We start from the raw sequence: 26261 nt of genomic DNA, 5'->3' as shown, positions 1-26261 counted from the left end.
GATTCCTATTGCTAATGGGACCCCCAGGGTCCCCCTGGAATGTCAGGACCCAGGACACTCAGGCTCCAAGCAGCTGCCCCCAGGCCAAGGTTCAGAGGAGGCATCACGTCTTATCAACATCCACTTCATCGTGCTGGCCTTGCTTCAGCCTTAACTATCTTGTAAAACACAGTTTCCTAGATGCTCTTCCTAACCTCCAGAGGGTATTCCTCCTGGAGACAGATCACTGAAGATCGCCATCGGACTGTGTGAACTCTGCAGGGGCGGACACAGGGTCTTATCTGCCTTAGTATCTTAGATGAAAGAGAATGGGCTGTGAAGTCAGCGGACCTGGGTTCAAATCCCAGTCCTGCCACTTACTAGCAGTAGACTTTGAGCAAGTCACTTCACCTCTCTGAGCCTCAGTGTCCTCATCTGTAAAATAAGGATAAAAATGCCACCTCTTTAGGCTAATGCACAGATATGAAAGTGAGCCTATCAGACACCTGGCCTATAATAGCTGCCTTCAAATGGTGGTTGGCATTGTTCTGCACACCCTACATCCAGGGCAATGACCAGGGTACAATGTGTCCTCAGATGTCTGCTGAATGAATGTAGAGCAAACATGTTCATCTGTTCTCTTATTGGTATGATGACTCCATATGTGGCTGGGCATGGTGGCTCATGCCTGTAATCCCAGCACTTTGGGAAGCTGAGGTGGGCAGACCACCTGAGGTCAGGAGTTCGAGACCTGCCTGGACAACATGATGAAATCCTGTCTCTACTAAAAATACAAAAATTAGCCAGGTTTGGTGGCACGTGCCTGTAATCCCAGCTACCTGGGAGGCTGAGGCAGGAGAATCACCTGAACCCGGGAGGTGGAGGCTACGGTGAGCCAAGATTATGCCACTGCACTCCGGCCTGGGCAACAGAGAGAGACTCTGTCTCAAAAAAATAAATAAATAAAATAAAATTATTCCTCCATATGTTTCAGGAGCTGTACCACTTCTAGCTATGTGGCCTAAGACAAGTCACTTCTCTGAGCTCCAGTGGCTGCATCTATGAAATGGGGCTGTAAGTTACTTAGCCTCCAGCATTGTTGTGAAGACTAATAGATAATGCACACTGCCTGGCAGAGTATGGACTCAGAAATATTCATTATTCCACCTCTCTCCTTCATTTTGCACAGGAGGAAACAGAGGCTCAGAAAGGGAAAGAGGTTTGTCCAAAGTTACAAAGCTAGGAAGTGATGGGGCTGGGATGTGAATTTAGGTGTGGCTGACCCAAACCCTGGTCTCCTCCTACTAAAATCAGGGCTGCCGCAAAAAAAAAAAAAAAAAACAACAACACAGAGATGAGAGACAAAGAGTTCTTCTTCCACCCAATTCTTCTGGGTTGTTTTTTGTTTTGTTACTGTTTGTGTTCTCAAGACGACATGTCCTTACTGGACATTTGCTTTGGAACCAAGCATGACTTGGGCCACATGGGTAGAAGTGAGTCGCCCACCCTGGTCCTCCCACAGGTGCCATCTCCAGCCACTCACGGTTTCATCCTGGCCTTTTCATCACTGGGGCTGTAATGTGGAAGCTGCACATCAAAAATCCTCTCCATGAGGAAGACGGCATAGGCATGGAAGTCGAGCCTGGTGCGAGGCTCCCACACCACCGCGTCGTAGGAGTGTGGGTCCAGGAGGACGGTGACATACCTGCCCCCAACCAGTATCTGTGGGAAGTTGCCAGGGATAGAGTGAGTAGTGTCACTGTGAACAGCAGCCGCTGTCAGTGGTCAGGGCCTTACTATGTGCCAGGCACTGCCCCACTGGACAGTAACACACTATGTTCTCTTATCTATGCCTCACTACCACCTACCACCCTCTGAGGTAGGGACCATCACGCACCCATTTATAGCTAAAAATGTGAGGCTTAGAAAGGAGATGAAATGTGCCCGAGATCTCATAGCTGAGAAGTGGCAGGGCTAGAACTGGAATTTGGGGATATTGAGGCTTTTTAAAATCAAAGACTGTGTTCTCTACCACCTCACTCTTAAGCACCTGCCATGACTATCTTGGTTACTGCCATATCTCCAGCAGCCAGGAGAGAAGGCGGCAGATGGATCCTGTGCACATCATGGATGGATGGATGGACGGATGGATGGATGGATGGATGGATGGATGGATGGATGGAAGAATGGATGGATGAATGGAAGGAAGAATGGATGGATAAGTGGATGGATGAATGGATGAGTGGATGAATGGATGGATGGATGGGAGAATGAATGGATATGTGAATGGATATGTGAATGGATGGATGGATGGATGGATGGATGGATGGATGGATGGATGCTTTTGGGTAAATTCCAGTGGATGGATTATAGAAGAGTAAATGGGCAGATAGATGGATGGGTGAATGGATAAATGAATGGAAGGAAGGAAGGACAGAAGGAAGGAAGGAAGGAAAGAAGGAAGGAAGGAAGGAAGGAAGGAAGGAAGGAAGGAAGGAAGGAAGGAAGGAAGGAAAACTCCTGGGTAAATACTTGTGGATAGAATGTTACATAGGTGGATAAATGGAAGGATAGATCAATGAATCTATGTTGGATGGAAAGACAGACGGAAGGGCAGCTACAGGTTGGTTGGAAACCAAATGTACGAAAAAATATTGGGTACATGGATAAGAGAATGCTAGGCAGATATTGGGTAAAGTGAAGGATGAATGTTGATTGGAAGGAAGTTGGAAGGATACATGGAAGGTGGGTGGGTGGGTGGTGGTCACTTGAATAGATGTAAGGATGGATGGATGAGATATAAATAGATGTATATTCAGTGGAGAGACATTGAATACTGAATATAGCTGAGTATTGGGTGGATAGTGGCAGGTGAATATAAAGATGCGTAGATAAATGGAAAAATGAACATTGGTGGAAACTGACTAGTTATCTCTCAGTATCCATGGAGGATTGGTTCCAGGACCTCCTGCAGATACCAAAATCTATGGATGCTCAAGTCCTTGATTTAAAATGGCATAATATTTGCAAATAACCTACATGCATCTTCCCATAGGCTTTAAGTCATCTCTAGATTACTTATAATACCTAACACAATGTAAATGCTAAATAAATAGTTATACTATATTTTTAGGGAAGAATTACAAGAAAAAAGTCTATAAAAGTTTAGTACCAACACATTTTTCCCCAAATATTTTCAATTCATGGCTGGCTAAATCCAGAGATATGGAACTCCTCATGGATAGAGAGGGCCAACTGTATACGGATGAAATTTGGATGAACGTTGGATCCATGAGTGGAAGAACTCTGGGTAGACCTGGGCAGACAGATGAAGGGATAGAAGACGGATAAATGAATTGACAGATGTCGGGTGAATCTATGGAAAGACTGATGGGTGAGTGGATAGATGGAGGTTGACGAATGAATGCTGGGTGGATATAAGGATGGAAGGATGCTTGGTAGACACCAGGTGGACAGGCAGAAGAATGGGATGGGTGTTGAACGGATGGAAATGTAATGGATGGATGGAGGTCAGCTGCATGGATATACAAGTACTGGATAGATATTGAGTGACTGCATAAATCCACGCTGGGAAGAGTGAGAGGGAGACTGAAGGGATGATGTTAGGTCAGCGTTGGGTGTGTAGCTGGACAGGCAGCTGGATAGAAAGTTGGCTCGACCACTCGGATGGATGTTGGATGGTGGGGTGGGCGGGGGGGGGGGGTTGGCATAGGGACATATGTTAAAGGAATCAGCAGAAATCAGATATGAGGCCCAGCTGCCCATCCCCATCCCTCCCGAGGCACAAGAGCCACTTACAGTAAAGATGTCACCGTGCTTCTCCTTCATCCTCGTGAGGAAGCTGGCTGCATCTTTTCCAAAGTCCAAGGCATGGCCCAACCAGGGGATGCTGCCCAGGTCCAGGGGAGGCTCACCGGGTCGCCTACAGAAGCCATGACACTTGTCACCATTTGATAAGGCAAGGAAGGGCATAAAGAGTGTAGGTTGCAGAGTGTGATTCTGAATGGAGCAGTCGGGGACGTAATTTGACTCAGGTTTTTACAGGATCTTTTTGGCTGCGGTGCAGAGAATGGACTGTGGTGGGTGGGAGCAGAGGCTAGGGGGTCAGCTCATGTCTGGTACATGGCATGGGTTCCATTACAGGTGGTCGTCTCTCTGTGGGTGAGGGGCCTCCCAGCACCCAACAGCGTAAGGACACAGAGTTGTCTGTGTGAGCCAACCTGAGCAGGGTTTGGGTCACCCCACACAGTCCCTGTCTTGCCCACAGAGAAAGGATGAGACTGGAGGGCAGAGTTGGGTGGCAGAAGGCAGTGAAGGCACCGGCTTCATCACCACCCCTGACCACCCCTCTTAGCTCAGAAGCTGAGGTTCTTCAGGTGGCAAAAGGCCAGGCTGTAGCCTGTGGAGATGTCCCCAGAGCACATGGTAGGTCAGCACAGGGGGTGGGCCGGGTGCATATGTGATCCTCAAGGTCAGGGTCATCTGTGAAAGCAGAGGAACTCCTCTGAGAACATAAGAACAATATTTCCAGCTCACCGAGGCAGGCGGAACTCTACGATGACCCACAGTGACCCACACCCTTGTATAATCCCCTCTACTGAGTAGGAGATAGATGGTATGGTTCACTTTAAGAAAAAATTATTCTCCTTAGTGGGCCTGACCTAACAGGTGGCAGGGGGCAGGGCTTAAAAGAGACAAGGCTCTTCCTGGCAAAAGAGATTGAAAGCATGAGAGGGACTGGGCATACTGGAGAATCTCTCTACTGGTTTTGAAGATGGAAGAGGCAACATGGAAGGAATCCAGGTAGCCTCTAGAGCTATGAGGGGACCTTGGTTGACAGCAGGCAAGGAGACGGGGACCTCAGGACCTCAGTCCTACAACTGCAGGCAAATGCATTCAGCCAGATTCCTCCCGAAGACTTCCCAGTAGGAAGACAGCCTGGCAAACACCTTGATTTCAGCCTTGTAAGTTGGAGTGCCGTGGGGCCATCTCGGCTCACTGCACCTCCGCCTTCTGGGTTCAAGTGATTCTCCTGCTTCAGCCTCCCATGTAGCTGGGATTATAGGCATGCACCATCACACCTGGCTAATTTTTTTGGTACATTTAATAGAGACGGGGTTTTGCCATGTTGGCCAGGCTGATCATGAACTCCTGGGCTCAAGTGATTCACCCGCCTCAGCCTCCCAAAATGCTGGGATTACAGGTTTGAGCCACCTCAGCCTTGTAAGTTTCTAACCAAAGAACCCTGTCTCCCCATACTGGCCTTCTGATCCACCGAACTGAGAGCTAATAAGTGTGGATTGTATGAGGCCGCTTCATGTATGGCACCTTGTTACGCAGCAATGAACAACGAACGCATGCAAACTTCCAGCGTGCTTGTACCGGGCACTGCCCCCAGCCAAGCCTCATCTCATCCTCACCCACCACCCTCTGCAGGAGGGGCTGTCACCATGAGAGCTGCAGTCAGGGTCATCAGATGAGCCTCACAATATTCCAGGGCTGGTGCTCACAGTGGACCTTTTAGAGGTCCCTAGACCCAGGTTACGATCCCTGTCGGAGCCACAGGGATGCAGAAAGCTCCCAGACACACCTCTGCTAAATGAATGAATGAATGCATGAGAGAATCATCACATCTCTTCTTCTCACTATGGATTCATTCACTCATTCGCCAAACATTAACTATGAAGCAGGAACTGTTCTGGGTATCAAAGATATAGCAGGGAACAGGGCAGACAAGATCCCTGACCTCATGTGGCTTAGCTACTAATAAGGGAAGACAGACAAAACATTTAAAAAGCAAAGTCACATAAGATAGTCCAACAGTGAAAAGATGAATAACCTAGTTTTAAAATGCACAAGGAATTTGAATAGGCAGTTCTCCAAAGAATATACACAAAAGGCCAATAAGGCCAGACATGGTGGCTCATGCCTGTAGTCCCAACGTTTTGGGAGGCCAAGGCAGAAGGATTGCTTGACACCAGGAGTTCAAGACCAACAGAGTGAGATCCTGTCTCTACAAAAAAAAAAAAAAATTATGTTAATTAGCTGGGTGTGGTGGCACACACTTGTAGTCCTAGCTACACAGAAGGCTGAGGCGGGAGGATTGCTTGAGCCCATGACTTGGAGGCTGCAGTGAGCCGTGATCACACCACTGCACTCCAGCTTGAGCAACAGAGCAAGACCCTGTCTCTTTAAAAAAAAAAAAAAAAAAAAAGCCGGGGCAGGGGGCCAGGCCGGCCATGGTGGCTCATGCCTGTAATCTCAGCACTTTGGGAGACTGAGGAGAGTGGATCACCTGAGGTCAGGAGTTCGAGACCAGCCTGGCCAACATGGTGAAACCCCATCTCTGCTAAAAATATAAAAATTAGCCAGGTGTGGTGGCGGGCACCTGAAATCTCAGCTACTCAGGAGGCTGAGTGAGGCAGGAGAATCGCTTGAATCCGAGAGGTGGAGGGCCACTGCCCTCCAGCCTGGACAACAGAGCAAGACTTTGTCTCAAAAAAAAGAAGGGGAGGGGGTGCCAATAAGCACATGCAAAGATGCTCAATACTATTAGTCGTGGGGGAAAGGCAAATCAAAACTACAATGAAGTATAAGAAAGGAAAATAGAATCTCAGAACCCCAGTTCACTAGGCCAAAAGGAACAAATTAAGCTAAAAGCTGAGTCGTGCAAGAAACCGCCTTTGCTTTTGTTCCTAAGCAGAGAGGTACAGATAAAAGGTTCAATATCTTCACAGCCAGCTACTCACCTTATCTTACATAAAGTGCCCATTTACTGAGCACGAGATGATTGCATCGTTGACTATTGCCTCGCCTGCTCCTTTTCTCTTGTAACATGTGGATGACCACACCCTCCCTCTTTCCCCACCAGCCCACTTTTCCCCCTTTAAATACTGAAACCCTCAAAGTCATCTTTGAAGAAAGGCACAGACCACAGACTGTTTCTGTGATTCTGTGGTTTTTCTTCTCCCTGGCATTGTCCTTAACCTTGGTAAAATAAACATCTAAATTGATTGAGACCTAGCTTAGATACTTTTTAGTTTACAAATTGGCGACCATGAAGGGACTCCACGGAGGTGGCCCTGGCCTTTGACAAATCTCCTATTGGTGTTTGGTAACAGCTTGGTATCTGTCTTCATTGGTCAAACCAGTAGGACAATTTGCCGAGGGCTGGGAGCTCCCCGCTGCAGAGAATCCCTGATCTCTGTAAATCTGAGATCTAAGAGAGCTAAAATTTGAGAGCTAAGTTTTATTTTGTTGCACAACTCCTTTTCTGGAGTTTTACTTGCTTCCGACAAGAAAGGCAAGTTTTCCTGCTTCCATGACGATGGACAGCAGGTAACTCCTTTCTGGAGTTTCAACTCACTTCCAACAGGGAAGGCAAGTTTGAAGGTTTTTTTTCCTGCTTCGTAGATGCTAAAGTGCAGGCCAGGCACAGTGGCTGATGCCTGTAATCCCAGCACTTTGGGAGGCCAAGTCACGTGGATCACTTGAGGCCAGGAGTTCAAGACCAGCCCGGCCATCATGGTGAAACCTTGTCTCTACTAAAAATACAAAAATTAGCCAGGCGTGGTGGTGCACGCCTGTAGTCTCAGCCACTTAGGAGGCTGAGGCAGGAGAATTGCTTGAACCCAGGAGGAGAAGGTTGCAGTGAGCCAAGATCGCTCCATTGCACTACAGCCTGAGTGACAGAACAAGACTCCGTCTCAAAAAAATAAAATAAAATTTAACCTGAAAGACTGGTTCAGTCCGTGGTGGGAAGTGGGGGTCAGACATGACCCATCATACCCTCCAGCATTCATATCGACACAGACCTTAAGTCTGATAAGAAACCTTTACATCTATTCGCTCTGAAGCCTGCTACCTGGAGGCTTCATCTGCACGAGAAAACTTTGGTCTTCACAACCTCTTATTATAACCCAGACATTTATTTCTATTGATAATAACTCTTGCAACCAATTGCCAATCAGAAAGGTTTAAAATCCACCTATAACCTGGAAGCACCCCCCACATCAAGTTGTCCTGTCTTTCTGGACTGGACCAATGTATATCGTCAATGTATTTGATTGATGTCTCCTGTCTCCCTAAAATGTATAAACCAAGCTGTGCCTCGACCACGTTGGGCACATGTCATCAGGGTCTCCTGAGGCTGTGTCATAGGCCATGGTCACTCATATTTGGCTCAGAATAAATCTACTCAAATATTTTACAGAGTTTGACTCTTTGTCAACAGTGTTTATGTATGTGTGTGTGTTTACGTGTGTGTGTGTATGCATGTGTATGGGTGTGTATGCATGTGTGTGTGTTTATGTGTGTGTGTGTGTGTGTGTGTATGCCTTTATGCTTTCTTTTTTCTCTCCTAGGTTCTTGTTTTTTAAGAAAAGAATTTTTTCTTCCCAGTCAACTGAATTCTGTTTTCTCCATTTACTTCTGCCTGTCTCTCATTCCTCTTGCCGCCCTTTGCTGCATAAGGGACCTAAAATAATTTCTAACAGCCTGGGATTCCTTAAAGAAAACAGAGAAGGTGCCAGACTCCTTCTGGGGAGAAACCTCTGTTTTTCCTTATGAAACCCTAAGAGTGTAAAAAGACAAGCTCCTCTCAGATCTTAAACTGATTGTTTTTGTATTGCGTTATCTGATTTCTTTTTTTTTTTTTTTTAACTAAAATAGCTATTACTACAGGGACTACTCTTGTGTGTTTAAGAGAGGGAGTGGTTAAAACACTTAGAGAAATGCTCTTATAACAAAGTGCACTGTAAAAGCACTACATGGCCTAGTCTCATGATATCTCTCTCCTTTTGGAGACCCAGGATTCAGTGTGGACTCTGCCCAGAGCTCAGAGGTCCAGTTAAAAGACAGAGACTAAATTTAAAACTACCTATCTAAATAAAATCGGTCTCCTCATAAAATCCTGCAGTAGATTCCTATAATGTTATGTTTGGCTTGTGGCTTGGCATCCATTCTTAATCTCCCTCTAACACAACCAATCTCTCTCTCTCTCTCTCTCTCTCTCTCTCTCGCCTCTCTCTTTAGAGATATGTATTTCCCTATCTGATTTTCACCCAAGAGTTGTTCCTTTAGTATGCAAGTTTGGCTGATAATTGCCTAGGGTAATGAAACAGGTTATCAAGAAATTGGAAGTCTAAGATAGTCGTCGTTTTTAGACCCAGGAGTCAAACCCCTATACTTAACAGCACCAAGACTTAAAAGCGATACAGAAAGTTACATGGATGTAATAACTTTTATTTAAAATTGTTTTATATCAGCTTTCCTAGGCAAATAAAAACATAAAACAACTTAGACATATTAAGAAAAGCCCAGGAGCTTTATAATAGGAGAAAAAAGGGGTCTTATGAATCTTATCAGATCTACTTCTGCCTGTTTAATATGTCTATGTATTTATATGTCCTGTATATAATGTTTCACTACAAAAAATACATAAGAAGTCTAATTAATTGGCTTAAAGAAAAAAATCAAATACTTTATCAGAAAAACAGAAACTTTAAGCCCAAATGGTTTTTCAAGCTCACATGACTTAAGTAAATCTTTAAGAAATAAGCTGGTTTTTAAATTATTGGTAAAATAAAATTAGAAATGGTTTCAGAATTGTCAATATACATTATTGTTTATATTTATTAGTCAAGGGGTTTTATATTTATCTCTGCTAGATATTATAAGGTGACAAAATTTGGCATGAGGATTATGAAGCTATAAATCCAGCCCAAAAGAGAATTATCGTTGTGTAACTTTTTGATAAATAAGGCATTTAATATTGTTCATTTAATGAAAACAGTTAAATCCTAAGTTATTGGCAAAAAAACAAAAAACACACATGTATTTAACTTTAAGGTTCTTACTTAAGTAAACGTCTGAAATTTACAGCTATAAAAATCATTAACAGGGAAATAACTTTAGATAGTGACTATCACAGTTTTCATAAGTAATCTAGGTAAACTATTTAAAAAGTTAATTAGGTAAATGTAATGAAATAAATGCTTATAAATAAATGTAAATATAATTCAGAATCTAAAGTGATATTAAATTAAATAATAGATACCCATTAAATGTCTGGGTCATTTCCAATTTTTCCTTAAAAAGTTACAGAAAAACATTTTTCTTAAAAAAGTGTTCTTATTAAAAGGAAATAGTTTTGTCTAATTCCAAGGTTGTTTATTAAACAAGGTAAAAGGAATAAGTAAATAAGAGAGATGTAAAGAAAATTATAAAGGGGTGTCTTTGGCAAGAAAGGTTAAAAGAAAAATAATTTTATATGGAAAGAATCCTGTAAAATTTTTTTGTCCTAAAATAAAATGATTGATCATTTATGAAAGACAGATGTTTAGGATAAAACAGGAAGCATGTTGTAAATGGTTTGTGTAAGTCATAATAAGGTTTGTAAAAAGAGAATTTATGAAAAAAAACTTTATGTGATCAAGTTGACTATAATTAAAAGGAAATTATTTATAATAGTCTTTCTAGAGATTGCGTTTTGATATTAAAAATGCACTAATACACTAAAGAATTGATTAGAACAAAATTTTCTTAAGGTGCTGTTTTACTGTTAATAAAATTTCATGAGACTTTAATTTTTTTAACCCAAAAGTTAAACTTTTATTGCATCTTGCTATTTTCAGCTTTCTCTCCCCTTTGAGAAGGACTGAGAGAATAATTCTTTCCTTCAACATTTTCATCAGCTCATGTAAATTTTTTCCCTCAGGTCCTAACTGTTGTAGCCTGATGCTAAAAATGTTTTATCATAAAAGTCTAAAGGAAAAGTTTTTGTCGAATATAACATTCTGTGCTCCTGGCATTTCTTAATATGTCTAAATTGTTCTGTGTTTTGATTTGCCTAGGAAAGCTGATATAAAAAAATTTTTAATGAAGGTTATTACATCCATGTAACTTTCTGTAATGTTTTTAAAATCCTGGTGCTGTTTAGTTACAGGGCTTTGACTCCTGGGTCTAAAAAGAACACCAAGTCCTGCTAAATCTTAAACACCGACAGCAGTTAAAGCATCATCTTCAGACCTAGGAGGAGATGACATTCAAAATGAGTTGCATTTGTGAGACATGGAGCCAGAAATGAAAACTATTCAACCTCTCTAGGCCCAGGGACTATCATGGAAGAGGTGGGCATATGAGATTGTAAGGGCTGATTTTGAGAGATTAAATTAGTTCAGAGTTTCTCTATTAATTAAACATTAACATGAAAGGCACACTGATGCAAGACCAGCATCTGGGCTCCTGTGTCAGATTAACAAGGTTTTCTTGAAGCATTATCCCACCCTTTAATTAAAAAATTATAAAAGTTTAGAAAATGGTTTATGGAAATTACATCTTAGGGTCAAGATGATTAAAATTTAATAGATTTGTTTATAAGATTTGAGAAACAGGATTTAATTGGCCTCATGCTGTCTTTATTAGAGCTTATTATTTGGGAAATTAAGTCTCCTCTCTCAAAAAATAAAGGTTTTTAGGCCGGGTGTGGTGGCTCATGCCTGTAATCCCAGCACTTTGGGAAGCTGAGGCGAGTGGATCACTTGAGGTCAGGAGTTCAAGACCAGCCTGGCCAACATGGTGAAACCCCGTTTCTACTAAAAATACAAAAAAAAATTGGCTGGGTGTGGTGGCAGGTGCCTATAATCCCAGCTAGTTGGGAGTCTGAGGCACAAGAATTGCTTGAACCTGGGAGGTGGAGGTTGCAGCGAGCCAAGATTGCACCACTGCACTCCAACCTGGGTGACAAAGTGAGAGTGTCTCGAAAAAAAAAGAATAAAGGTTTTTGCCTTTTTTCTGAAATCTCTGAGTTATACACCTTTGGCTAAATGAATGACTTATTTTACAATAACCTGTGATTCTATTTTGTGATATCAAGTGTTTTAAACTTTCTATATTTGACAAACTTTCCAAAATAAAATAGTAAATTCGGTCCTTTTGACCTGATTAATTTTTTGGCATTAGGTCCTCTGAAGTCCAAAAGAGACATATTCGGCTTATTGGGTAAAATAAAATCATACAGGAAGCACTGTCAAGTATGAAATGGTGTTTAATCTTCTTTGGATTATATTTATATAAGTGAGTTGTTTACATAAATGAGTATGTGTTCCAAAATTGTATGAGTCCTGTGATTCTGATATGACTTAGTATACATCAGTAGTAATTATGATTATTATGTAAAACTATTGAATACCACAGAAGTAACCAAATTTCCTTGTCAATTGTGTCTTTAACTATGGCTGTTCTAAGACTTGTCATCCACAATTGTTTTAGTCTGATCCTTTTATAGGTGATTTATAATCAGCTATAGAACTTTGAGGAGTACTCTTAAATATGGGCTTCTGACAACCTTAGAGATTGTGCCATTGGAATAGAGAGAAAAATTTCCAGGACTGTCATGAAGAGCTAATGTATTCATGAGGATTGTTAATCCAGTCTTGAGCAGAACAGGAGTTAATTGCATGAACTGAACTAACAGGAGATTGAAATAATCTTGTATGAGTTTTTGTTTAAAACATTTATTGATTCTTTTTGTTTTGTTTTACAGAGTCAAGAAAACTTTCTCTTCTTTTAAGCTATTTATAGCTTTTAACAATTCAGTAAAGTATACTCTCATGAGAAAAATTTAAAACAGAATTTCTTTCTCTTTACCTATTTTTTCCAAAACTTGAAAACTATTTGTGAGTATTCTTAATTTATGGCAATGTAGTTATTTGCGTATCTTTTTTCTTTTATAACAAGGCATAATTGGAGACACTGGTTATTTTACCAAGGCCTTAACTGGAATGACATATTTTCAGACTACTTTGAGAAAATGAGGCTGAACTATAGAGCTAATAAAAGCACCTTGGAAAAACTGGCTTCATATACCCTGTCCTTTACAGGGTCCTGAGCTGTGGAAAGTAAAGAATGTCACTTTCTGAATTCACTCAATTCATACAGGTATCTGCAGGCACAGCTAAATCCTTGGCTGGGTGTGAGGCTTTTAAAAAGGTCTAAACTTAGATTCCTTATGGAAAAGCTTCCAGCAAAGGCAATTTTAAAAAGAGAGAGCTCATATGGCAAATGATCAGTCTTGCTGCATTTTATGAAAATAATCAAGCCAAGTATAATAGAACTAAAACTTATTTTAAAAATAAGTCGGTCCTACTATGATTTTGTCTTTAATAAAATTGGGGAATTGGAGAGAGAAAAGTCATGTTTCAAAATTAACTATAGTACACCTGTTATTAGATTCTAGACTTGTCTAATGTTTTTCCATTTTTATTATTTTCTACAATTTGGACTGAATTCTAAAAATTCTCCTGGCTACAGGTCTCCAAAATAATGTTTTCAATGTTTTCCCTTCTTTCTTTTTTTTTCCCCTCTCATTTTTCCTGACGTGAAATCACTAAAATTTAAGCTGTGCTTTTCTTAAAGCCCTATAAACTGAACTTAAACTTTGGAAGAAAATAAAAGCAATCTCTTTATATGCATAAATCATTTTCATACCTGCCTACTGATACACGGACTTGAGAGTAATATGGCCTCTATCAGTTTTCCAGGCTCATTCTTTCTTTTTTGTTTATCTGTTTATTTCCTCCTTTTTTCCTGTTTTCTTTCTCTCTTATTTTCTTTGTGCGATGTGAGACTTCACAACCTACTAAAACTGAGCTTTCCTATTCGTCTAGAAATAAACCATCCTAGACATGAGAGATCAGACAAAACCTGAGACCAGAGACTCATTTTCTTCTAAAATGCTTTCTCCAAAAGATCTTAAATAGAAAAGGGGGGCAGGCACACATGGTGGTTCATGCCTGTAATCCCAGCACTTTGGGAGGCTGAGACAGGAGGATCACTTGAGCCTAGGAGTTCAAGGCCAGCCTGGGAAACAGAGTGAGACCCCATCTCTACTAAAAATTTAAAAAATTAGCCCAGCATGGTAGCACATGCCTGTAGTCTCAGCTACTAGGGAGGCTGAGACAGGAAGATCGCTTGAGTCTGGAAGGTTGAGGCTGCAAAGCAAAAACCCTGTAGGAAGAAAGAAAAGAAAAAAAAAGAAGAAAAGAAAAGAAAACCAGGGAGAAAAGAAAACCGGGGAGAAAGGAAAATAAAAACTCAAGACACCAATTCACTCTGCCATAAGGAAAAAATTAAGCTGAAAGCTGAGTCATGCAAGAAGCTGCCTTTCCTATTGTTCCTAAGCAGATAGCTACAGATAAAAGTTTCAGTATCTCCATAGGTAGCTACTCTATGCTCACCTTATTTTATGTAAAGTGCTGATTTACTGTGCATGAGACAAATACATCATCGACTATCGCCCTACCCACTCCTTTTCTCTTGTGACATGTGGATTACCACACCTTCCCTCTTTCTCTTACAGCCCACCTTTCCCCCTTTAAATATTGAAACCCTCAAAGTTGTCTTTGAAGAAAGGCACAGACCTCTCTTCTGGGCATGTCCTTAACCTTGGAAAAATAAACATCTAAATTGATTGAGATCTGTCTCACTTTTTGGTTTACAGGTTCCACTTCACCCACCAGGATGGCCATAATAAAAACAAAAATTTTAAAAAACGAAAACAAGGCTGGGCATGGTGTCTCATGCCTATAATCCCAACACTCTGGGAGGCCAAAGTGGGAGGATCTCTTGATCCCAGGAGTTCAAGATCAGCCTGGGAAACACGGTGAGACCCTGTCTCTACAAAAAATACAAAAATTAGCCAGGTGTGGTGGTGTGCACCTGTAGTCTCAGCTACTCAGGAGGCTGAGGTTGGGGGATCGCTTGAGCCTGGGAGGTGGAGGCTATAATAAGCTGTGATTGTGCCACTGGACTACAACCTAAGCAAGAGAACGAGACCCTGTCCCCACCACCAAAAAAGGAAGAAAATAAGTGTTAGCAAGGATGTGGAGACGTGAGAACCCTCATACATTGCTGGTGAGAATGTAAAATCATGCAGCTGCTTTGGAACGCAGTCTGGCAGTTCCTCAAAATGTCAAGTATGGACTTACTACAAGACCCAGCAATATACCCCAAAGAATTGAAAACGTTTGATCTTATACAAATGTATACACTATTATTCGTAAGCAGTGTCAGAGGCGTTCAAACCAGAGCGACTCCATGTTGAATAGGAGCTGGGTAAAATGAGGCTGAGACCTGCTGGGCTGCAATCCCAGGAAGAAGTTAGGCAATTTTTTTTTTTTTTTTTTTTTTTTTGAGGTGGCGTTTCGCTCTTATTGCCCAGGCTGGAGTGCAATGGCGCGATCTCAGCTCACTGCAACCTCCGCCTCCCAGGTTCAAGTGATTCTCCTGCCTCAGCCTCCCAAGTAGCTGGGATTACAGGCATGAACCACCATGCCCGGCTAGTTTTGTATTTTTAGTAGAGACAGGATTTCATCATGTTGGTCAGGCTGGTCTCGAACTCCTGATCTCAGGTGATCCACCTGCCTCCGCTTCACCAAGTGCTGGGATTAGAGGCATGAACCGCCATGCTCGGCCAGGAAGCTAGGCATTCTTAAGCGCAGGATGTTTACGATCAAGGGAACAGGTTAATAATGCTTGCCCAACAGACCCAAGACTTAACAGATCCAGGACGTAACAGACCAGACCCAGGAAACATCCTGATGTCCCGATATTTTATGAACAAAAGGCTTCTTAGTTTAAGAATAAGTTTTGCTTTAGAGATAATAATATAGATTCTTATGGAAGACAGTACGTAACAATCCTTTGTCACCAGCCCTTGTGGTAGAGCACATCTCTCCCATGATTTTTATCTTCTATATAAACAAGAAGAATTGTACGTAAGGCAGACACATTCCTCCTCTTGGCTTTGGGAACGCCCTGGTCTGTCTATGGTGTGGCCACTCTTTCGTTCCTTTACCTTCTTAATAAACTTGCTTTCATGTTACTCTGTGAACTCACTCTAAATTATTTCTTGCATGAGATCCAAGAACCCTCTCTTGGGGTCTGGATCAGGACCGCTTTCGGGTGATAGCAGCATTATTCATAATAGCTGAAAAGTGAAAACAACTCAAGTGTTCACTGAGTGACGAATGGATAAACAGAATGTGATGTATCAATGCCATGAAACGTTATTCAGCCACAAAAAGGAATGAAGTACTGATTCATGCTATGATGTGGGTGAACCTTAAAAACATTAAACCCAATGAAAGAAGCCAGACACAAAAGGCCACATATTGTATTAATCCATTTATATGAACTGTCCAGAATTGGGAAATCAATAGAGACAGAAAGTAGATTAGCGGTTGCCCAGGGCTGGAGGAGGGGGAAATGGGGAGTGACTGCTAATGGGTACATGGTTTCTTTTAGGGGTGATGAAAATATTCTGGAATTAGATGATGGTGATGATTGCACAACTCGGTAGATATACTAGAAACCATTGAATTATACACTTTTTTTTTCTTTTTTTTTTTGAGATGGAGTCTTGGTCTGTCGCCAAGGGGGGAGTGCAATGGCGCAATCTTTGCTCACTGCAACCTGCACCTCCCGGGTTCAAGCAATTCTCTGCCTCAGCCTCCCGAGTAGCTGGGATTACAGGCGCCCGCCACCACACCCGGCTAATTTTTTGTATTTTTAGTAGAGATGGGTTTCACCATCTTGGCCAGGCTGGTTTGAACTCCAGACCTCGTGATCCACCCACCTCAGCCTCCCAAAGTGCTGGGATTACAGGTGTGAGCCACTGTGCCTGGCTGAATTATACACTTTAAAAGGGGAGCTGGAGTGCAGTGGCATGATCGTAGCTGACTATAACCTCAAACGTTTGGACTCACGCAATCCTCCAGCCTCAGCCTCCTGAGTAGCTGGCACTAATAGGCACACGCCATCACACCTGACTTTTTTTTTTCTATTTTTTATAGAGACAGGGTCTTGATGTGTTGCCTAGGTTGATCTTAACTCTTGGGCTCAAGCACTCCCTGTCTCGGCCTCCCATAGTGCTGGGATTACAGGCATGAGCCACTATGCCCAGCCCAAAAGGGTGAACTTAATGGGATATGAATTATATCCCATTAAAGAAAAAAGAAAGCAAGGTGGTGTGAGACAGTGAGGGGGGCTAGTTTACAGAAGGTGGTCAAGGAGGGCCTCCTCAGGAGATGCCACGTGAGCAAAGACCAGAAGGATGCGAAGGGAGTGCTCTGGGAGGGGCAGGGAGGAGAGTGTTACAGGCAGAGGCAACAGCAAGTGCAAAGGCACTGGGGTGGGAGCATGCTCGGCGAGGTTTTCAAGACAGCAGGAGCTAGCGTGGCTGGAGTGGAGAATGTGGGGCGAGACGTAGGCGATGATGCTGGAGATGACTTTGTGGACCACGAGGGCCAAGGCCAAAGTGAGAGTCTGTGTCCTATGCCACGTGTGGCAGGGATCCACTGGAGGGTTTGAAGCAGGAGCCAGTAAGTGATGTGACCACGCCTTTAAAGGGTCGTACCAGAGAAAGACAAGAGGAAGGAAGGAGGTGTGTCAGGGAACTACTGTGACCCCCCAGGAGGGCAATGTGGTGGAAGCAATCGCCATGGTCCCCGGGGAGCCAGACCTAACATCTGAGTCTCCCACTTTCAGCACAGGGCCTTTTGTTCCACACCCAGCAGTTCAGGGAAGCAGCCACTTCTCTTCCTCCTTTACCCCTCCCTCTCTACTTCCCTCTGCCCCTGTCTCCTGCTCCCTCTTTCCCTCTACCTGGCTGCCCCCAATATAACCCAAAGGGTGGGACAGATGGTGGACAGGAGCAAATGGCCAGATTTGAGGGCTAAGGCTGGGAAAGATGGGAGCAGAACCAAAGATGAAATTTGAGGGCCTAGGAAGTGCCTCTCCCAACCATTCCCTCCTCTCCCCAGCCCATCCGGCTTCTCTAGTCAGAGACTTGCAAATTTGAGCTCTGTGAGTCTAAGGAGGGGCGGGGCCTTTCCTTGTGCCTCATCTTTTTGTGAGCCCCTGGGCTAAGGCCACTTCTCCTGAAGTCTCCACTTGTCGTGCTGCCCAAGTAGCCTTGGAATAACTGGTTCATGGCAGCCCCCTTCCAGCCCGGGTCAGAGCCTGGCAGACTGGACCCAGGAGCAGTGATTTTTGCATAAGAGGCACGAGGGCATGGTCATGATGAGCCCAAACTTTAGCACCATACTTCCTGGCTTCAAATCCCAGCCACGCTTCTTGCTGGCTGTGTGACTTAACTTCTCCATGCCTCTGTTTCCTCATATGTAAAATGGGAGCAATAATGCTACTGACTGCATTGGGCTGTGACAAGGATGGGGGGAGTTACAGAGCACCTGGCACCTAGTAGCTGGGGAGCAGCTGAGAAGCAGGAGCAGTAAGATTCCTGGGCACCATTTACCTAGTGCCAACTACACATCAGGTGCTATACTTGGCATTTTCCAAACGTTTCCTTGTTTGGAAATAATGGCTAACATTTAATGAACCCTGATGGTGTGGGAGACATCACACTGAGGACTTTATCCCAGTGACTGAATGAATCCTCCCCCTAACCTTATGAGGAAGCAATTATTACCGCCAGGCCCATTTTACAGAGGAGGAAACTGAGGTGCAGAGGGCTAAGTCACATGCCAGAGGGCCCAACATAGAGGACTTGGGTTTCCAATCCAGACAGGTCTGGCTGCAGTGCCCATCCTCTTGACACTACCCTGGCCCCCAGTCACCCTAAGTGGGCATTTTCACCTCCATTTTGCAGAGATATTCCAGAGACCTACTCAAATGCAGGCCCTGAAATTTTCTCCTAAATCATCTTTGCAGGCGAGAGCAGGCTTCCTTTCCCTGCCTTTCTCCTGGCTGGGGCCGGAGCTCCCCAGCGAGCCAGGTGTTATTCCTGGCAGCTTTCCTCTTTCCCCGGAAAAGTCCCAAGGAGGTGCAGACAAAGGCAGGAAGCCCGGAGCCCAGGCGCCTGACCCCTGATGTTGGCTCCTCCAGCCTTGGGCCCTCAATCCAACTCAGGCAGTGGCCACATTCCAGGGTGACTCAGCCTGCGGCCTGCGGGGGCGAAGGAGGCTCTGTTTTGGGGACTGTGGGGTCTAGCCCCACCCACGGACACTCTCACTTTTTTTAGGCACTGCCAGGCCCTGGCGGGCAGGGCGGTGGGCCCTGACCTTTCCATCCCCGGCTCCTGCCCACACAGCCGGTTTCCTGCCCACCCTGGGTCAGATCCCAAGGCGTCTTTTCTGATTCCCGACCAGAGCCCCGTCATGTGGGTTCCTCTAAAAATGGCCTATTCCTCACTCACTGACCCCTGTTGCCTGCCCTGGATCTCTCTCCCACTTGACCCTTTGTGAACCAGGAAAAGGAGTCAAGGATGGGATGTCACCCGCCTCCATGCCCCCTGACGTATCGCATCTTCACTAGAGGGAAGAGCCATGAAGGGAGGACGTGTTGTTCACTCCAGCACTCAGAACAGTGCCTGGTCTGAATGAATCACGTATGCAGTTGGTGCTCAATGGGCAGCACCTGCCTCCCAGAGTTGCTGAGAGGATTAAGAAAGCCAATGTAGGTTAAGCACCTGACACAGAGTCCATCTTCTAGATTGTCCAGAGCAGAGGCTGGCATGGTTCAGCTGTGCAATGTTGGGTAGACTGCCCAACCTCTCTGTTCAATCATTTCAACTCAATGCAGGGCCTTAAGCTCTGGGAGGATTTGATGGGGAAAAAAGGGGGGCTTAGTTGCCCAGCTGGGCTGGAGCAACCCAAAATTCTGTTTAACCTGCTAACCCACTCTTCCCCCAGGGCTCACCCACAGGCCTCCAGGGTTTTCAGTCTGCCATTAACAGGGTTTCCCAGATGCTCTTCCATACCTGCCCCGCACTGCTACCACTGTGCAGAAAAAGCACAAGGCCTTGCCCTAGTTTTTGTTTTCTGGTTTTTGAAATAGACACAAATTCACAGAATTATTTCTCAACACAGGAAAAAACAGCAGAGGAAGTACAGTGGTAATTAGAGTAGCTGCATGCTGGAGAGGCAATAGGGAGTAGTGGGGACTGTGGCAAGGTTTAGAGAGGGTGCTACCACTGAGTCCCAGGAAAGTATTGCTAGATCTTCCCATTTTTCAGAAGAAGTTGGAAATCTAGATTTTTGTGTATGGAATCCCCCAATTTTCTCCCCTTGTCCCACATAGCACAAACCCAGCCCATCCAGGGCTGAATCCAGTCATGGGCCAATGTTGGGTGACCTCTGGTCAGTGCATGTTAGAATGAGACAGATTTATTCGTGTCTACAAATTCTGCATCCTGCAAGGGCCCAGACCAGCCACTGGGCCACAGGGACCCTCGATTGATGCCACTATGCCTTCTGGACCCCCAGAAAAGGAGCCTCCCAACCAAAAGAGCTCTCTCAGTGCTCCCTGTGGTGGTCACACAAGCCCAAAGAAAGAGATGCAGTAGCCTGGTGACATGGCTGGGGCTTGAGAGACCACCTCCATGAGCCACCTGGAAGTTCAGATAAACTGAGGCCTGGGAAGCAGAAGAATGTTTCTGATACTCACAAGGCAAATCAATTAGCCTCAAGGGGCCCACAAGCCATACTCCTAACTCTCAGCTCACCGCCTTCATGTTCACTGAATGGGGCTTGAAAATTCTTGCTGTAATTGCAGAAATTTGAATTTGAACTGGAAACTAGATGATATTAAGAATTATCTTTTTATATTCTCAGGCAAGAACATAGAATTGTAGTTATCATTTTTATATGCATTCTGAAATATTCAAGGGTGGAATATCATGACATCTAATTTTTTTTTTTTTTTTTTTTTTTTTGAGATGGAGTCTCGCTCTGTCGCCCAGGCTGGAGTCCAGTGGCGCAAGCTCTGCTCACTGCAAGCTCCGCCTCCTGGGTTCACGCCATTCTCCTGCCTCAGCCTCCTGAGTAGCTGAGACTACAGGCGCCCGCCACCACGCCCGGCTAATTTTCTGTATTTTTAGTAGAGATGGGGTTTCGTCGTGTTAGCCAGGATGGTCTCGATCTCCTGACCTTGTGATCGGCCTGCCTCAGCCTCCCAAAGTGCTGGAATTACAGGCGTGAGCCACCGCGCCCAGCCTATGCCTAATATTTTTTAAGCAATGTTAATGACTGTCAAATCAAGGTATGGGTACATGGGAGTTCTTATTGTATTCTTTTTCTTTTTCTGTATAGTTGAAATGTTTCCTAATTTAAAAGTTTTAAATTAAATTCTAGAGGTAAAGACGGAGTTGCTCACTCCCAGAAGTAGTGGTTTCTTACTGGGATAAGCATGAATTTTGGAGGGGCCTAGATGTGGAATATGATTTTTGCATGACCTTGGGAAAGTCACTTCATCTTTTTAAACCTCAGCTGTATGATAAGGGTGATGGAAATTACCTCAAGGCTTGGTCAGGATAAAGAAATGAGAGAAGGGAACTGGAAAGCCTTGCTTATTTCAACCCAAACTGGATCACCATTCACACGGCATCAGGGTCACCCACTTGTTTCACTTGTTTGTCCTTTTTTTTTTTTTTTTTGAGACGGAGTCACTCTGTCGCCCAGGCTGGAGTGCAGTGGCGCATCTCAGCTCACTGCAACCTCCACCTCCCGGTTTCACGCCATTCTCCTGCCTCAGTCTCCTGAGTAGCTGAGACTACAGGCGCCTGCCACCACGCCCGGCTAATTTTTTTTGTATTTTTCTAGCAGCGACGAGGTTTCACCGTGTTAGCCAGGATGGTCTCAATCTCCTGACCTCGTGATCCTCCTGCCCAGCCATTGTCCTTCTTTAAGAATATTTTGCTTGTAGTTGCATCTCTTAGTATCTTAAGGTCACATGGTTCTAAGACTTTTGAGTGTTCAGATTACCAGTATAATGTGTGGGAAGAATGAGAATTCATTCTTCCTGTGAATTAAAAATTCTTGCAAAGCCAGAATTACCAGCGTGGTGGTTCACACCGGTAATTCTAGCACTTTGGGAGGCTGCGGTGGGAGTATCGCCTGAGCTGAGTTTGAGACCATCCTGGACAACATAGCAAGATGCCATCTCTATAAAATTTTTAAAATTAACTGGGCATGGTGGCACACACCTGTAGTCCCAGCTACTCAGGAGGCTAAGATGAGAAGATCACTTGAGCCCAGGAGTTCAAGGCTCCAGTAAGCTATAATCGTACACTGCACTCCAGCCTGGGCCACAGTGTGAGATCCTATCTCTAAAAGTAAAAGCTAAAAATTCTTACAGCCCAGAGTTTTAATCCAGACAGACCTTGAGCAAGTTGCTTAGCCTTTCTGAGCCTGTTTCCTCCTCTGTAAAATGGAGATAATCAGAGTGTCCCTAGCTGAGTTGGAAGGAGAAAGTGAGATTAGGGATCTAAATTGGGGTCCCCAGGGTCCATGCACCTGCCCGCAAGCTGCCAGAGACCCTCATTCCCACACTTCTCCCCATTACCCACTGTTGACCCTTCCAAGGTGCCCACAGGTATAATAATCAAAGGCTCAGCAGGGCGTGGTGGCTCGTGCCTGTAATCCCAGCACCTTGGGAGGCCGAGGCGGGCAGATCTCCTAAGAGTCAGGAGTTCGAGACCAGCCTGGCTAACATGGCAAAACCCCATTTCTACTAAAAGGACAAAAAAATTAGCCAGGCATGGTGGCACGTGCCTGTAATCCCAGCACTTTGGGAGGCTGAGGCAGGCGGATCACCTGAGCTCAGGAGTTCGAGACCAGCCTAGCCAACATGGAGAAATCCTGTCTCTGCTAAAAATACAAAAATTAGCTGGGCATGGGGGCACATGCCTGTAATCCCAGCTACTGGGGAGGCTGAGGCAGGAGAATCGCTTGAACCTGGGAGGCGGAGGTTGCGATGAGCTGAGATCGTGCCATTGCACTCCAGCCTGGGCAACAAGAGCGAAGCTCCAGCTCAAAAAAAAGCCCACAACTTATTCACATGATGGAAGACTCCAGAGAGGATCAAAAGAATGGATTCGATCTCCATGTAGCAAAAAGATCTGCTTGTAGCAAAAAGAACAGATGTCAAAACTAAAATCTGGAGTGAAAAGAGCAAGCAACATAATGTCTGAAAACATTTCTATACAGTATATTGAGAAAGCCTGACAGGAAAAATAATTCATTTCTTCACTGAGACATTTATTCACTGTGTTTTCCTTTTCTTGTTTTAAGGCAAATGATTGACTACATAGTTGTAAATTTCAGCTGAAAAGATGTCTGGAGGTTGAAGAAAAATACAGTGAGCCTATTGTTTGAATATTCAACTAACATATTGTTTAAAAATCAAAAAGTTCCCAAGTTTTCCGGAATTTTCAGACACGAATGTAAACTAACTCTCTCTTACATGGCTCTGTATTAGCTACAAGCTCATGTCTACGTATGTAAGAGTAATTTTTAAAACATCTGGGAGACTGAGGAGGTATGAAAACTAAAGGCAGTGTAGTAACTTGGGGCCGGATCCTGGAACAAAAGAGGACAGTAATGGGAAACTGGATAAAATCCCGTAAAGTTTGAAGTTTAGTTAAGAGTAACGGACCAGTGTTGGTTTTTAGTGGCGACAAATGTCCCATAACAATGTAAGATGTTAACAATAGGGAAAACGGGGTGAGAGAAATACAGGAACTTTTTGTACTATCTTTGCAACTTTCTGTAAATCCCAAACTAGCCTAAAATAAAAAGTATATATTTTTTAAATATGGAAGGGTCTACGCAGACTGAGCAACAGGAGAGGCCCAGAGAGGGAGAGAGGACTAGACTTCAGGGGCTGGGGGAGGGTTAAGGGGTTTCGGTCTTATCTATAACAGGATAAATATTTGTTTTAAGTCGAATGTATTCAGCTATTCCTCATGCAATTCAAGTTAACTTAAAAATATTTTATGGAAAGGACAGCTACAGCTGTCTCCTTGATTTGAGGCTGTCTTTACTTTTTCTCCTAAATCACAGATGCTCAATGGAGCTGGAAAACCTTTGGGACCAGAAGGCTGTGACATCTGACCCCGGCTCCGTTCTATCCAGGCTGTGGGACCTCAGGGGAAGGTAGAGACTTCACAGGCCCCAGTTTCTCCCTGGCAAATGAAATTACTAAGCCCACCGACCCCCCTCTTCCAGACGGGGAATCCCGGGGTGGGTGGTTCCAGGGCATGGTCAAGACATCACCCAGGGGCTCTACACTCCGCTGGCTCAACACTCCCATCTGTGTAATGGGTTGAGGAGCTAGGCTACCCCTACAGGACTGCCCAAAGCAAGGCAGGGGTTGACAGCGCGTGGGTGGGTGCCGGGTGCAGGCAGAGGCCGGAGAGTGGAGAGCGCTTCTTCCACCCGGGCCACGCCGAGGCTGTCCCCGCACCGCTCCCCGCCCACAAACCCTCGGTCCTCACCTGAAACCCCCTCCTAGATCCCTGCCGTCGCGCTAAGGGCCAGACCCGGACTTGTCGCGGTGGGCGATTCGCCCCGGGGGACCTACCGGACCCCGCACCTTCCCACCTTGCACCTTCTTGGCAGGGGCCGCACGTCCTGGCCCCCTCCCCCGGGTGCGGGGCCCCGGGACTCCCACCTCCGAGGGTCTCGCCCTGCCCGGGATACCGGAGCGGGACTCGGGCCGGGCCGGCCGCGGGCTCCGAGACCCTCGGGCTGCAGCCCGGGCGGGAGCCGCCCCCTTTGTCTGGCGGGGCCGAGCGGAGCAGGACACTCACCGCGTGCGGCGACGGCTCAGTAGCAGCAGCAGCAACAGCGCGGCCAGGAGGCCGAGGAGCGCGGCCCAAGCCATCGCGGGGCTGGCGGGGCTGGCGGGCCTGGCGGGGCCGGCGGGGCCGGCGGGGCTGGCGGGGCCGGCGGGGCTGGCGGCCTGGCCCACTCCCAGGTAAAGTTCCCCGCCCCAACCCGCCGCGCCCCTCCCACTCCGCCCACCCCGGCCCGCTTTGGGGCGGGGTGGAGGGGGAGTGATGGGGCCCTCCGAGGTCCGCAGGGGTCGGCCCGGGGCGCTCTGGGAGAACCCCCGCTCCCCGCAGCTCAGGCCTGGATGGAAAATGTGGGATGGAGGGGAGGGGAGGGGAGGGGAGAGGGAGGGGGAGGGGGGCGGAGGGGATGTGGTGGGCTGGGGAGTGATCAAGGGGAAAGGAGATAGATGGGGGACGGAGGGGGATATGGTGGACTGGGGGGTGATGGAAGGGAGGGGAGAGGGAGAGGATGTACAGGAAGGAAGAGATTATATGTGGGGAGGGAAAAGGGATGGGGAAGATGGGAGAGGACTTTTAGGGAAGGGAAGGGGAGGGAATCTGGGAAGACGGAGGGGCGATGGGGAAACAGCGAAGGAGGTATGGCGAGGAGGGGGCAGTGTGGGAGAAGAAAATGTGGTGGGAGGGGACGAACATGGAGGAGGAGTGTAAGGGGGTCACGAGGAGCTTTCCCACCACATTCCACATTCCACCTAGACAGAGGGCACCCCCCAACGCTCCTCCTCACCCCATCCCCCACCCAGGCGTGCTGGAGACCTGGAGTTTTCCATTCTGTGGTCTGGGCTGGGAGGGCTGGGCTGGATTATATCGCACCCTACAGTATCTTCAGTAACTACTGGGCAGGGGGTACAAGGGTGTCTCAGGGAGTCCCCTCATCCTCACCTGCTTTGGGGACAGATAGTGCCCGTGAAGTATGCATCCTCTACCTGGTGCATGTTAGGGCCTCCGGATGTGGTGGCCATTGTCATCGCTACCTGGTGCTTGGGGTTCCAGCCCCCTGTGCCTGCGGCTCTGCAAGTTACCACCCCAGGGTGCTGATTAGAACTGGGGATCAATCCAGCCTCGCTCCACCCCCCTGCCCCCACCATCCCCATTCCCACCCTGGGAAGCCTTGGGCAGGTAGCTCAACCTCTCTGAGCCCACCTCATTATCTGGAAGCAGAGAGGGCAGAGTTTTGCTTACCTCTGGGGCTGTTGTGAGGAAGTGATGAGAGCTTGACAATAAAAGGAATCGCAAACTGTTGAGTGCTTGGCACACTAAGTTTTATGAAACCATGGGCTGAACCTGGAGCTAAGACCCAGGAGGTTTTGTTCTAGTCCTGTATCCACCCATTCAGTGCCAGGTAAGCTTAGGCACGTTTCATTCCATAGTCCCAGCAGAGCTCTGGAGAAGCTGTTGCTCCTCCTGGTCTCCTGGCTTCCATCCTTATCAGCCAGAGTCCTGACAAGGCCCTTCAAGAACCAGCAAGATCCACCCCTTCTCACCTTTACCTCCCTGACCCCATGCCCCCGACTCTCTCCCTCACCCACTCTGCTCCAGTCACACTGATCTCCCCATCTTTCCCTAGAGGTCCCACTGCAGGGCCTTTGCACGTGCTGTTCCCTCTGTT

The 26261-nt window shown here is 45.8% G+C and overlaps 1 protein-coding gene across 1 annotated transcript in view; it reads right to left on the bottom strand.

The window, feature by feature from the left end:
• The window catches only part of PTGIS (prostaglandin I2 synthase), a 63249-nt gene extending 38520 nt beyond the window's left edge, over positions 1-24729 (bottom strand). Inside the window, exons 1-3 of the mRNA XM_055265220.2 lie at positions 24611-24729; positions 3799-3922; positions 1523-1701 (exon numbers count right to left, since the gene is read on the bottom strand). Of these exons, the coding sequence (XP_055121195.2) occupies positions 1523-1701; positions 3799-3922; positions 24611-24684 (377 nt within the window). The 5' untranslated portion in view covers positions 24685-24729. The remainder of the gene's footprint in view (positions 1-1522; positions 1702-3798; positions 3923-24610) is intronic.
• Between the last annotated feature and the right edge of the window lie 1532 nt (positions 24730-26261).

This window comes from Symphalangus syndactylus, chromosome 24 (assembly GCF_028878055.3).
Source record: "Symphalangus syndactylus isolate Jambi chromosome 24, NHGRI_mSymSyn1-v2.1_pri, whole genome shotgun sequence".
Lineage (NCBI taxonomy): Eukaryota > Metazoa > Chordata > Mammalia > Primates > Hylobatidae > Symphalangus > Symphalangus syndactylus.
Note: the sequence above shows the minus strand (reverse complement) of the source record. Positions and strands in the feature narration are given on the sequence as shown.